Source organism: Haemaphysalis longicornis, unplaced genomic scaffold (assembly GCF_048455015.1).
Source record: "Haemaphysalis longicornis isolate Haplotype H1 unplaced genomic scaffold, Haemaphysalis longicornis Haplotype H1 scaffold_12, whole genome shotgun sequence".
Classification (NCBI taxonomy): Eukaryota; Metazoa; Arthropoda; class Arachnida; order Ixodida; family Ixodidae; genus Haemaphysalis; species Haemaphysalis longicornis.
The window spans coordinates 73,215,701-73,229,878 of NW_027526225.1; the positions used below are offsets into that span (position 1 = coordinate 73,215,701).

The 14,178-nt window shown below is 44.2% G+C and overlaps 2 protein-coding genes across 3 annotated transcripts in view; one reads left to right on the forward strand and one right to left on the reverse strand.

Moving 5' to 3' along the window:
- Positions 1-415, forward strand: part of LOC144162811 (phosphatidylinositol phosphatase PTPRQ-like) — a 49,669-nt gene extending 49,254 nt beyond the window's left edge. Inside the window, exon 30 of the mRNA XM_077693476.1 lies at positions 1-415. This exon is cut by the window's left edge and continues 279 nt beyond it. The gene's annotated coding sequence lies outside the window, so the exon portion shown is untranslated.
- Positions 416-590: 175 nt separating this feature from the next.
- LOC144162812 (serine palmitoyltransferase 1-like) overlaps positions 591-14,178 on the reverse strand; it is a 30,508-nt gene continuing 16,920 nt past the window's right edge. The window contains exons 7-11 of one of the 2 annotated variants that reach the window (XM_077693478.1): positions 11,552-11,647; positions 9,196-9,289; positions 7,710-7,764; positions 3,732-3,846; positions 591-2,394 (exon numbers count right to left, since the gene is read on the reverse strand). In XM_077693478.1, the coding sequence (XP_077549604.1) occupies positions 2,224-2,394; positions 3,732-3,846; positions 7,710-7,764; positions 9,196-9,289; positions 11,552-11,647 (531 nt within the window). In that variant the 3' untranslated portion in view covers positions 591-2,223. The remainder of the gene's footprint in view (positions 2,395-3,731; positions 3,847-7,709; positions 7,765-9,195; positions 9,290-11,551; positions 11,648-14,178) is intronic. The other variant, XM_077693477.1, reaches the window with a different exon arrangement.

Sequence of the window (14,178 nt, forward strand, 5' to 3'; positions counted from 1 at the left end):
TGTGTGCGCGCTATTGATGCAATTTGTAGGTGTCTCTTCACTCACGTCTGATTTGGGACACTAGTTTTAGCTCTTGCACCTCCTTAGCGCTTCACGGCTACGCGATCGGGGGCATAGCAACAGTATCCTGAAACTGTAAGCACTGTGCTGAAGTGAATCTGGAGATACACGCAAGCAAAGTGCGAATAGGGCTACCCAAATTTAAAGAGGCCGTGCAGACAAGATACAACTGTTGAACATGAAAGAGCTAACCTTTGGTAGCTGAATAAACTCTAATAAAGCCACCAAAGTGTCTTTTGTAACCGAAAAAACAATAATAAAAACCTTCACATTTTGCGCTAAAGTTGCGTAATATACACAGGAGTGATGGAATACTGGCTAACACTAAAGCGTATTTATCGGTGTGTCAACTTCATTGTAGCATTTAAGTGACATTGTCACGTAGCTAAAGACGACGCAGTTAACTCAGAGGTAAAACAAGTTTATTGGAGGGAACTTGTACTCCCCTAACGTTTCAAGAAATACACAGGCGGCGAGGAAGCAGTCCATAAAGTGACATCCGCAGGCGAGTGTCGGTAAATCGAATACCACGGCGTCCGCTCTGCGGGCGTTTATCTCTCGGCGTGAAGGTTTCTGGAACCGTCAAATTAAATCCAGAGCACTGTAGATCGAAGAAGAATATTCTAGGCTGGTGACGCTAGTTCAAGACACTCTCCATATCAAAGGTGATAACACGTGAAGCATAAAAATAAAGAATAAAACGGGTGCTTCACTTGGCCCACAGATACACCGATAACACAGTTCGGCGCAGCCGGTCGGCCAAACCAAAACATAAATAAACAAACTGAATTCATGCTTCGTGGCAATATGTCGTCTTACTAACCCATTATTAACTTGAAGTTTGCAAGAAAATTGGTATCATTGTTATTCGGCATAAAGGAGTCTTGTATTTTGTCTTCATAGCCCATTTTAGTCCTACTACACGACCACATACAAGGCCACCGCGACAAAAAACAAAGCAACAACAGCAAACAAGAAATTGACTGTTGCTGTGTGAAAAAAAAGACATGGACAGGTGCCGCATGAGACATGTGCTCCGCGGAGCACTGCACAAGTTTTAAATATTGGTGTTTCGAATTTCTCTGTGTTCACGTGCAGCTGATCGTATAATGAAGGGTATGCGGTAGCAAGGCAGTGACAGCAACCAAGCACAGAGCAATGTAACTCCACTCTCATCCTAAGACCTTCCAGTGTCGGTCACTTCATGGGGTGTCTAAAGTAATGTTTTTACTTTTTTTGCCAGTTGACGACCATCGAAGCCAAGAAAGCTACGAAAACAGGTTCGGTTGACCATGAAGTAAAAAAAAAAGACATTTTTCCCTCACCCGAACAAATGTGCGCGGTGGAGGAACTTCAGAAGCTCCACAACTAAATCTCTTTTTTTCTTCTTTCCTCTTCCACTCTTCTTTTAAGAATCTGCTATCTTTTCCCAATTACACTTCCTGCAGAGTAGCGCGTCGAAGTACGCATGTTGGCAAACCCCCCTGCACTTTCTTATTCATTAAAAAGATTTTCTCTCTCTATTTCACTGTTTCTCTCTCTCCCCGCTTGACATCTGTGACAGTGCAAGGCCTAAAGTGATAGGAGAATGTCACCTCACGGGTATAAAATGCTACTGATTGACAATAAAACACAGGTTTCCGAAGGGTCAGTGTAAATATAGCTCGACGTTACAAATTAATGACATGAACTACGCGCAGCATACGGCGTCCAGGATAAACAAAAATGAACGAGTGAATTACTAATGAATGAGGCAACAATAAGTGCACCTGAGTTCCTTTCCTTACAGACAAGTGTGGATTGGCAGTCAAAGCTCTCTGTGCCGCTTGTTTCGACAGAGTCCGGGGGAGTTCCTGTGCACGTCGTCACCACCGGAAACTTCTTCAAGTTGGAGTTGGGCTCCAGTGTCAAACATTACGTACAAGAGCAGAGGAAAGTGAATCCACAGTCACTTGTTCCGAAAACTGAAAATAACGTTCGTCGGGTGACAAGACAACAGTGGCACAGATTGTAGGTTCCCAGAAACCTTATGGCAGCTGACTTCTTTTGAATGACCGTTGCAGTAAGGGGTAAAACGCAAGTCGGCCGTGTGACTGCAAGTGTTCGGCGGAGATACGGCCTCATGCATCGGCAGGTGCGTGACAAGCAGAGGTGAAAGTGAGGTCACGCATCAACCACAGCCTCGGTCACTTGCCGGATGACATCGCAAGCGTTCTCAATGTCTTCTTCAGTCAGAGAGGCCGACACGGAAATTCTTATGCTCGGATCTTTCGGGGTGTGCTCGCGGTCTTCTAGGTACGGGGCCCGTGTTAACGCTAGGCCAGCTTCCCATGCCTGCGTGCGAGAAAGAACAGCATTTGAAACCCAGTGAGAATCAGAGTTCCAGAACCTACGCCTGCGAAGGAAGGTTTGACATCCACCTAAATGCAGCCATAGGGCTACAAAGAAAAACTACAAAGGGGATTTCCCCTAAATCTGGTCAATTAACACCCGTCCTTTACTTCAAGTTGTTGATCAATTCGCTCTCGCGTTACAAACGACTCACCTCCTGGTTGGTGAATTCCGCGTTCAAATTCTGGATCAGAAAGAAGTTTTCTTCAACTGCGAAGTTTCTGAGAAAGCTGTTAAATTTCCTTTGTAGCCGTGTGGCGGCATTTAGGTGGATGTCAACCTTTCCTTCGAAGAACTTACTCCACCTTGGATATATCTCCTCTGGTCGAGAATACATGCTTGTTGCAAAGCTGTCCCTTGTAGAAACGTAAGTAAACGTAGTTGTAGAAACGTAAGTACACGTTACCTAATGTTCCTTAACTTGGAATATTAAGTAAATGTTTAGTAAAGTTACGTTTTCGTTCCTGAGGTTCCGCCACAGCACATTTTCCACTCAGCTGTAACCATGCAAGCTAGTAAAGCTCCAACAAAGCAGAGGTGCGTGCACGGCCAGGACTCTGAAACAGAGTTTTGCAGCTGGTGGATACTGAAGAAAAGTGGGTGAGAATGTGAGAGAAGAAGACCTATTTTGCGCTTTATGTGCCTTTGAGAAGCAAAGCGAGCAGTGGTATTCTAACCTGATGTTCTTAAACGCTCAATGCATTGAATAAGAGAAACAAGCTTGCATTGCGACATTAAAAAAAGGGCGACACGTTGGGCAGCACTGCACAGCCGAAATAACCACACGGAATCAGTGCGACTGCTTTGTAGCAAGATGTTTGCAGAGGGTAACCTTGAATAATGAAGAACAAAAGAGCTATGGGCAAATCCCAACGCCCCAATCTCGGAAAATGTAGTTGGAAGAAGCACGGTGAGTCGCTTTTTCTGGTAGCTTAAAGCATAACTGCATTTCTCGGCTGTTATGAAAAGCTAATAGCACTTCACTGCTCCCCCGTACAATGCAGGAGCTTGTGGTATTTTTTTGCTTTTGGAAGGGAACATAACATTTCTATATTTAAATGAAGTCGTAGATATATAAGAGAATAGTCGAACAGCTCAATGCCTCGCAGTTGCGGAATCTCCTGCAACAGTTTGCGCCACATTGTGTCCTCTGGTTTGTAGCATGGTGATGACAGTTTGGTTCTCTGTATAGTGCGTTCTTCATTGTGCGGGGCGGATTTTTAAACTCCCAGAAATAACTGGAGAATAAATTGATTGACTGGAGATTGATTGATTGGCACCTTTCGCACGACTTCATCGAGAAGCTGCGAGCAGTCCTCCTTTGGTCGGTCCCCGGCGATGTAGAGATGCTTGACAGGCGACACAGCCTCACCACCCAGCCGGAGCTGTTGGATCCTGGTAAGATAGACAATAGACAAAAACGTAGCTTCAGAACTCGGTATATTGAGACCCTTCTTCGTGGCTTATGAAAAAATTGTTTTTATGAGGTGCTGCATGGATTTACACAGTTGAACAGAGCTTCTCGTCCATGCTCGCCTTAAGGCCACTAGCCACTGAGTCTTAAGTCCTTGTAGCCACTAAAAAGCTGTAAAAAATCCCCCCACTTAACCCCCTTCTGCAACAACCCAGTAGATTTCGCGTGGTTGCTGCTCATGCTTATGCCCAGCCGAGTGAACATTCCGCAATTTCGCTGAAAAATATTATCGTGTTGAAAGCACCCTAAAAAGCATGCTTGCTGAAGAGGTAACCTGTTCCCTTTAGCATAGGTGAGTTCCTGTCACATTAGCAACCTGCTGAATGAACCTTTTTTGTGTGCTGGGCTTCCAAAATGAAAACTCAAAATGTATACTAGACATAAAAAACCCAGATTATAAAAGTTGAACGGGAAGAAGATGTATTGTCAGAGACATTTGGGACCCCACAGTAGGTACAGGAACCCCCTCTAAGCAATCCACTTTGAGGACTCCTGCTCTAGAACTTCGGTAAGGCAGTCACGGTTGCTATAAATTTTGATTTGATAGATATTTTAGAAATTCCTGAACTTTGCAGAAAAAAATAAGGTAAATTTTTGAGCCGCATTGCAGCACCGCTATGGTTAACAGGAATCGCCAACAGCTATCTTAAGGATACGGATCAGGGAAACAGCGCTAAGGCGCGTTATTTAACATTCTCAATATCCGTTTTAATTTGCAGTCAATTTAACTGCTGTGACGCATCCAAAATGCCAGTTTTGAAACAAAAAATGTGACACTGCCAGAAGCGTAGCTGAAACGCAAAGCGTCCAAGAAAATGCTGTATAATAGGCTGTAATGCGAGTTGGTATATAGAAATTGACCTATGTTTATACTATCGCGAAGCAGCAACGCTATATACTTTAAATTTTTTAATCAGGTCAATCGTATTGTAAATGGCACCTCCCAATCGTAAACAAAAAACCTCTAGTGATTAGTGTGCTTATGCAAATACCTAAACGTGTACATTGTTTGAATTGAATGAGAGTTAGGCTCATGAGCTTACCCGAAATAATATTTCAATTCACAGATTTATGAAAGCGGAAGGTTTGTGGTTTGTTTATTCTTCAGAAACATTCTTTCTACGCTCGTTCGTTCCAGCTACAGGTACATTCTGCAGCACTCAATATACTTGTATGTTCATTGGCCTGCCATTTTGAAGCTTGCCATTCTGTCGATTCCTTTACGTGCATTCGTTTTTGCAAGTTTAATATGATCTAGCTATTGCCTTGGTTAGCACTGAAAATGTTCTACAGCTGTATTACTGCCGGATTTAAGTCAGGAAGCTTTGCTTTCCGATCTGTACTGACTATACTGCCGGGGTGGTAGCCACGTCGGAAGACGTACCAGTATCCTTTTTCCACGCCTCTTGGACATAACTAAAGCAATGTATTTGTGTCCGTAATAAATTGAAATTGAAATGGAAGAACCTGCAACGTATGGAATACAAAGGATTTAGAAACAGAGCGTTCTCAAACTGATCATGAGGGCTACTGGACTGCGAAGAATTACCGAAACACTGCTGCATTGTAGACAGACACATGACAACATGCCCGGTGCGTAAAAGGTACATATCAGGAATAAAATAAATAAAGTGCATCTGTTAAGTTGTTTCTTTCAGGCATTCTTGAGCACAGGTAAAAAGGTGTGTGCAAAAAATGGGCAAGAACATGCATGTCTTTCAAGTTGCGCTTGTTCGTCGTATTATACTGTCAAAAGCACAAAAATCTGAAACATTGCACTGTACAGATGCACGCTTTCAACGTAAGCACACTTTTTGTAACTTCTAAAATGGCCCGGCTGATCGGCTCTACACTGAGATGCAGTACAAGGTTATTTTTGTGTTTGCTTGATTAGCACCGCCGTATGCACAAGATTGTTTAAGGAGAAGTTTACTAGATGCGAATTGTTTTGGGAAGTTGGGTTTGGCTTTTTTTAAGCTTGCGGGTGTGGCGGAGGACCTAGCCATTCGCCGAGTTTAATTGGTCTAGGCACTCTCGATGGTTTTTACTTGACAAGAACTGGAATGTGCGCTTTTGATCAGAAAAGCACTCGCATGTGCGTCTCTGACTGCGTGTTGCGGGAGAAACCTACAGTGCAACCACTCTTTTTCATTTTAATTAATACAGTAGAAGCGCGTTCCCGTAACTCTTTTTGACCATGTGCAGTCAAATCTCACTGTGAAAGAATTCCCAGGAGTGAATTTGGGGCGGGCCCCAGCTGACAGCACCAGGAACCAGCTCATTCCTAGCTTCGTCTTTCACTTAAACAAACAATGTCTGTCACTATAAATATTGATGAGATGTAATTGTAGATCGTGATTGAAAATTGCTGATTAAATTTCATCTATTTTGTGCATTTTTTTCCCGCAAGACTCTTGCCTCATCCAAGAGTCGTACGTCCTGCCCATAAACGCCCTTGTGAATTGCATGCGTTTGGAAATAGACCTTTATCACTCTCATTAAAAATAGAATTATCGGCTGATGTCACTTTTTACAGTAAAACAAAGAATACTACGCTTGCACATAGTTCTTGCTAAAAGGAACTTAGTTGTAGCGAACTAACGTTTCTGTTTCCTTGTAATAAAAAATATAATAGAGAGGTTCAATCTTTTAATGTAATAATAGCATGAGAGCGATCAGCCGCACACCGTCACCGGTGGTGAGCGGAGACAGCTGAACGAGGCTGGAGAAAAAAAGGAAAGAATGAACCGTAGATAGAAGAAAGAAGAAGGTACATTTTCATTTGCACAAGATCAGAAAGTCTGCGCATGCCCATCATGCCTGAAAGTCGCCTAGCAAACGAAGCGAGCCGTTCCCATTTATGCTGGCTTAAGATTTTTTTGGCCGCGAGGCTTCCCAGATTCGGAATCAGGCAGTTTCAAGACCGGGCGTCTAGGGCTCTTGGATTGAAAAGTTTGGTCATGACAAACGTGTGATGAAACGAACTGCTTTCCCTGCTGTAACGAGTCTATTGTTAAGAGATCCCACTGTGCATTGCCTTCGCTGGCACGAGCAATGTCACTGCTAACAAACAAAGCAACAAACCTAAGAATAAAGTTTATTGGCTACTCTATCCTGTAAATGTCGGTGACCAGCGAAGCTTAAGTCCGCACTGTTTGCGGCCTACCCATCACGACGGCATAATAGAAGTAATATGGAATGTAACGAACAGGCACTTGTCTGGACAATGCGCCGCCGTATCAAGTAGCCAGAGAAAACTTGACACACAAGCGGTTGGAACCTCTACGTAGAGAGGGCGGTGTGATTTCAGACATAGTCGACGCGTGTTACACATCGGCAAATATATGAGAAGCCTTCATTATCTGCGGGTCACCAATATCAGAAATTGAAAATTATTTTTTGACAATTATTCTACTCGAAATAATGGTCAACGTGATGAAACATATAAGCGTGAGGCCCGAGTCATGTTTTGCACGTGATGCTGGCCCCGTGAAATAAGGATATGAACCGGGATGTTCCTTTGTCTCCGAAGATAGAGCTCATCACCTTGCCTGTATTGAAGGAAGTTACGCTTTTTTATTTGAGGTTCGCTTCTTGAAATAAAAAATCCGCAAAACCTAACTATAAGCAGCTTCGCTGAAAATATTCCGTGACAACAAGGTTGCAGCTTTAAGCATGCCGTGGCGGGGCCATGTACAATGTACTAAGTTGAGTGCACCCAAGGAGTTCGTGAAGTGTAAGAGCAAATCTAATGCGAACTGCGCAAAGACCATCAACCACTCACCTTTGAAGCTGTTCGTGCATCCTGACGCAGTTTTGTCTTAGCCGAGTCAGTAGCTCTGTTGAAGAAAAAGGACAAAAGGTGCGCAGTGTGTTTAGCACAGAAGAAAGGTAGCACGCATGAGCACTCTGCAAGAGTGGCGAGGCTGAAAACATCTGCTTCAGATCAACTATCGCACACCGCTGAAAATACCGCAAAGAAATACTTCGTTACCACAAAATCGCGTTACGCGTTTTCGCTTACCTCTGTTTTTTCACGGACCTTATGGGAGTGCAGGAACAGGAAATCATCATCGCTTTAAATAAAATACCGTTTATAGAAAAGTCAGCTTGCTGCCCGAATGACCGCGTTATAGCTGAGGTTTACTGCATTTTCTCGTCTGTAGGTGCACCTCCATTTTAAATATATTTACTGCCATAGCAAGCGAAATGCATTAGGAAATCAACACCTTTATTACGACACGGTTATAAGCTAATGACGCACCTGTCTATTTTGAGCTACAAATGTTTGGAAGAAGGCGGCTTGGTTAAATAAAAAAAATACCAAACATGGCTGGGATGGGAGAATTTTCATGCCGCTTAATCCACTAATGCGATGTCGACTGCAGTTGAAGAGAAAAGTAGCGATATATAGCATCATGTCGTAAGGGAGTTCTTTAAGCTTCACCTTTAATTCTGTTCAGGCATAAGGACAGGAACTTTAAGAATGTGTAAAGTAGAAATTTAGAGTTCATTTACACCTAATGAAGTTCACAGGAACATACAAGCTGGAAAACACATTACAATTGCAAATTACACAGGAACCCGGGTATAACGCTCCACTCACAGACAAAAAAAAGAAATTTTCACTGCAGTAGAGTACTGACAGGAAACAATTGGACAGCTTGAAAAAACTTTGTATCTACTACAGGTAGTGCAACATACTGTTCGTCGAAAAACTTGGGTATACACGGGAGCCACACCGTATACGAAATAACGTAAGTATTCGCTTCGTTTTATGTATAATTTTTATACGCGTATGCAGAGGCAAGTTTAAGTCTTATCTTTGTTTGTTTTATCACATTGTACCTTCTCCTACCTTTAAACTATCTATTCCAACAAATGGACAAGCCAAACAAGTCTGTGTTCCGTGTTTGTGGCAAACCCCGGCGGGAATTTACGATGAATCACAACTGTGCTCGCTTATTAAAAAGTCATTTGCCTGTCGAAAAGTCTCCTGTCTGAAAAGAAATTGTTTGGTATGACACATAACTACCCTTTACCCATGCTTTCTGTGTCCTCATGAAACCCTCCTATATGCAACGCTACAGCTACGACGCGGCAATTACCCCAAGCAGTTAGCTTACAAAATTCAACCCGCAGGATGTGCAGTAATACTTCACAGACAAATCAGAGCATGCATCTTCAAAGGTTGTGCAATTTTCGCGCAAAAGGGTCCCAGTTCTGTAAAATTCTTCCAGCGCTAGGTGAGGAACAATTTCTCTAATTACCAGGGTGAGAGGACAGGTAGTCGATGGCCTGCAGGGAGACGGATGCCTGTTCTGGCGGCAGTGATGCCGAGAAGTAGCCGAGGCCAGAAAGGTGCTGCACGCGCAAGTGCGACGCCCCACCCCACCAGAAGTAGAGGTTGACGCCGCTGCACATACGTCAGTGTGCTACTGCAAGTAGGGCTGCACAACGACTTGCTGCAGGCTGTTGAGAACAACTTATTAGATGCGGAGCACGTCATGCTCGGGGCTGTGTCCCTCCCTCCCTTGTCCGCCGTCCGCACTCTACTGCGCATGCGCGTCTCTTGTGCCCCGTCAGCATTTGGGCTGACGTCAGCGCAGTCCACTATAAAAAGAAATAGTTAGGCGGCGCCGGTTTCGATCCCACGACTCTGTGGCCACAACGAAACGTACGTGGCGCTCATCCCACTGCGCTACAAACCGAGACGGGAGCATGTGCTACGAACGTGCCTTATGTCCTTCACTCATTCGAACTACGTACGTCAAGAAGCTACTGATACAACGAAGGTACGCGATGGCACGTCAACGGAAACGACGAAATGAAAACTAATGGGAACTTCACTCGACCCCATGTCTGCTTCGTATACTACTCAGGGTTACCCTACGGGAAGGTGGTGTAACTTTTTAGGTATGTCTAGTTTAAATGGGAGTAATGCATATACAAAGAACGTTATTGGCGTGATATCAATCGTAGCGCAGGTTTTATTCTTACCGGCATAGCAAAAAATAGTACCTAGGAAAGGGTAAAAGGTCGTAATCAATCAAACACAACGTTTGTATAGTATGGTCGTAGCGCATCCCCGTTGCGAATGCTTTCAAGCGTGCCAAAATCAAAACCGTCATTAGGCTAAGTAGGCAATGAGGTGAAGTAGGTCGCACACGACCTGGCAAGTAGTGATGTCTAACACTTAAACCAAGATCAGCGACCGTTTTTAAGTCCCAAGCTCAACAAGTTTATAAAATATGCTACTGTGAAGTGTCCTTTCGACTGCACACAGTAGAAAAAGTTGTGGGACCATCTGATGAAGGTTCGTTCTAGAGGCGGAAAAGAGCATGATTTGATCTGTTTCCATCATTAAGCAGGTACAAATAATTCTTGCTTGGTGTATTTAATGTGCCATCAGACGCAGCATGGACTCCTCTTTTAAACCGTTGTACAATGCAGCCAGGCTGTAGGGGCTGTACGTGGATGTGTAACACTGAGCTAGACTTCAGAGTGCGTTCAGGTTTTGAAGTACGCACAGAGATACGTTGTTGGCAAACCTCATACTCGGGCCGTAATTTATTTGCTGATTGATTTATTAAATTGTTTACTGACTGAATGAAGTGAACTGAGTAGCTGTTTTATGAGGGATTGTACGGAAAACTTCTCTGGGTAAGGGTTACTCTGTGGGGGCCACACTGTGCAAGGTTTCAGAGTACTTGCACAGATTTCTCGAAGTCAACCCTCGCAATGCTCGCGCACTAAAAAATTCTGCGTAAATAATCCCGCGTTTACACTCAAGCATTTACTGAACCACTCGCCAATTAAAAGGGCCTATAAAGAAAGCGACCCAGACTGTTATAAAGTAATCCCGTCGTTACCCTTTAAACGTTGTATACAAATAGGTGATGAGGGAATTGGTCATCTGTGCCCACTGCGGACTGGCGAAAACGGAACAGGTTTAAAATGATTCTTCTGGATCTGAAAAGCAATGCATACCACGATGTACCTACCTAAATTATCTCTTTGAGTCACAAATTATTATATCCACTGCAGAAAAATTCTATACTTGGAGGTTTAGCAGTGTGAAGTGTCTAGAAGTAAGAAAAAAACGTCAGTCTCTCTGTAATACTTATTACGGAAATGGCGTCGCGCCCTCATACGGAGACACCACTACGTAACCCTGGTTTTTCCTATAAAAATAAATATCCTGAGGCCGTGTACATACAAGCAGGTTAAATAAAAATTTATGCGTATGAAAGAGGTGTTTTTACTCTTTATAAATGATTTTTGCCGCAGTAAAAAAGAACTTAGGACGGCAACACACCGGAGCTCCCACAAAACTTGGTGGCGTCCATTTTCAAACGATGTTTATGAGTGCGGTTCCCCCACGCCAGATAACATGGTGCTACCTTTCACTTCCTTAGATTTCGAACATCAGCCGCACCACTCTGCAGCATGAACTCTTTTCGTTTTAACGAGTAAAACGACGAAGAAAGTCGCGTTTTCATAAGGCGACACGGTGACTAAAAGGGTTATTACCTTTTAGGCTTTGGCAGTGCCTTTTTGAATATAAAATCAGGACAAAAGGAAAGAGGCAGCTTTCTTTCCTCAACTGTTCACGCTGCCACTCACCTGGTCGTGCACCACGACGCGGGTGCCACAGAAGAAGCCACCAAAGGCGCCAACCCCATGCTCCAAGGTGGCGCACATCAGGTCGATCTCGTTGCTCTGCCGTTGAGAAAAAGGCGCAAGGTACAACACAAAAGCAGCTGTTTCAGCAGCACACGAACAATGCTAGGATGTAAAAGCATATTACGCCTAAGCTTCAGGATAATAAATGGAGAAAGGGAGAGGTAAAGAGTAGACACTCAGACTGCGAGGTATTGAATTCACAAAGTGAGATATAGAGATGGACGAAATCGATAGAATATGGAGATAGATAAAAAAGATAAAGAGTAAACTTAAAATGGCATTGCAGTTGTACATTCACTGCAGTGTGGGGCAAGCGTAACTTTGAACGACTACATGTGGGTATCACAGTGCCACTGAAGCTTTTGTGCTGACAGCGGCGTATTGCGCAAGCAGGAGAATTATCTGTTGTGGTGCCGTCCAGGACCCATGGTCTTGCACATAAAAATCGCAATGTCTGCACGATAAGGTCAAGCTTTTAATTTTGTTGTGGCCGAAGCCGTGTCCTAATGACCCAGAATAAGCGAAGGAAACAATATTAAAAATGCATTAAACAGTTAGTCTTGTCAATGCAGACAGGAAAAATACCTAAAATGGTGAGAAATGGCTTTTATGATTGGTATTGTACGGTGCAAGCCTTAAATGAACATCCCAAACCTGTGTTTTACCAGTTTCTGAATTCAATAGTTATATTCAAGAGAGGCATAGTTGTGAATTAAATTACATCTTTCCTATCTGCACGAATACGGTGCCACATTCACCATGTGGGCGCATAAATATATATTTTTTCTTTCGTACTTTAGCCCAAATTTGCCATGCAACGTTATACTTCACATTCAGGTGCCCGAAACGGAGCATACAATATGCTCTTTCAGTACACAAAGAAAACACACCTTATTAATATAACAAACGTGAAAGAATTAAGGAAGACGTGTAAAACAATCGTTTAGAGGGATTTCTGACACGAAAACTAAGCGAACTGTTCTGGCAGCAACACATTAACTATTTTGTAAGTTCAGCTTATTTACGATGTTTAGAATACAAAAGTATATCTTTTAGGAATGAGTTCACTCGCATCTGCTTGCATTGCAGATAAGATATAGGCCTGACGGCAACAAAAAGTTTTCTTACGTCCAAATGTTTGTACATGGTATTTCTCAAAATTTTATAGGCACAAACCATTCAAAATACAATATTACTTTCGAGTGATACTAAGACGTTAATGCCAATATGCTGGCGAAACAACCTTTTTTGTTGTAATTGTTGTTGTAAAATTTATTATGAATAGGACGGCACTAGGCCTGTTGCGGTGGGAGGGGGAAAAGGGAAGGGGGTTACGTGCGTCGCACTATGGAGGCTTCACATGCAAATGTCCACTGTGAGAGTAGAATTCTCTTGTGGTCATGTGTTGGCCGCATCCAGCCGTCGTATGTAGATACGGATGACGGGTGATGTTTGTCACGTGCGTCCGACAGTCCATCACAGTCCCACACTAGGTGACGCATGTTGACCGGCTGGGCGGCCAAGCACACACTACACTGGGGCGGCGAGAAAGGTGGCGGGTTCGGCTGCTTGGAGTACTTCTGTGCGTGGTTCCACCTTGCCACCACGTCCTCCGTGATGGCAAAGCCACTTCGTGCTTTCACCACGAACACTTGGGCGCCCCGGGGAAGACCGTTAGGTAGGGGATCCTCGAGGGGTGGTACGTGGGTCAGGAGCTCTTTAGACCTTTCAAGCTTGTTCCTTCTTCGCTTCTCTTGAGGGCTATGGCTCAGGGCTTTGAGAGGAGTGAGCTCAAGCTGCGAGTGGTGGGAAGAGCGAGCCTCACTGGCCAGCTTGTGCACAGTCTCATTGCCTGTGTGGCCAGAGTGTCCCGGTACCCAGTGGACCTTGACATCAAATTCAATATTACTGTTCCGTTGTAGTTCGCGGCAATTCTGCTTTATGGCATATTCCTTGGAGGTCACTCGCGGGTGTCCAACCAGGTTTTTGAGTGCCATAGCACTGTCCGTAAACACCCTGATCCGTCGTACTTGCTTGGTGCCATCTGTAGACAAGAATTCAAGCACCCGGGGGAGGCTAAGGTGAATGGCTCGGAGTTGGACTTCTGTGGTTGAGGGGGTCTTTTCTAGAAGAAACCTTTCTGAGCGGTGGGCACTGTCCTCTCTTCTGGCTGCCATAGCTGCGATTCAGGCCTCGGGGTCCCATGAGCAGTCTGTATGGATGCGAAGTTCCTCCGGGTCAGGTTTATGTGCGTTAAGGGCCTGGGCTATTGTTTTTCGCTGCTGGGCGTACTTCTGTACGTTTGTCTTGCGTGATAGTGGCTTGAGATCTGTTATTTGGATGTCTTGCCACGGCGGAATGTGGGGTGGAACATATAATTACGGCTTGCATACGAGGGTCTTCATGTAGTAGGAGCCGCTGTCCTTGGAGAGTGTTCTGACGGCGGTCAGCCGCACCTTTCCGTCAATCGTTTATTAGCTCCCCCAAAGGTGAGAGTCGCGCATATGGGTAGAGTTCGTCGATGCGTGTGTGCGGTGCAGGCCGGTCACTACTCGCAGAGCAGCTCT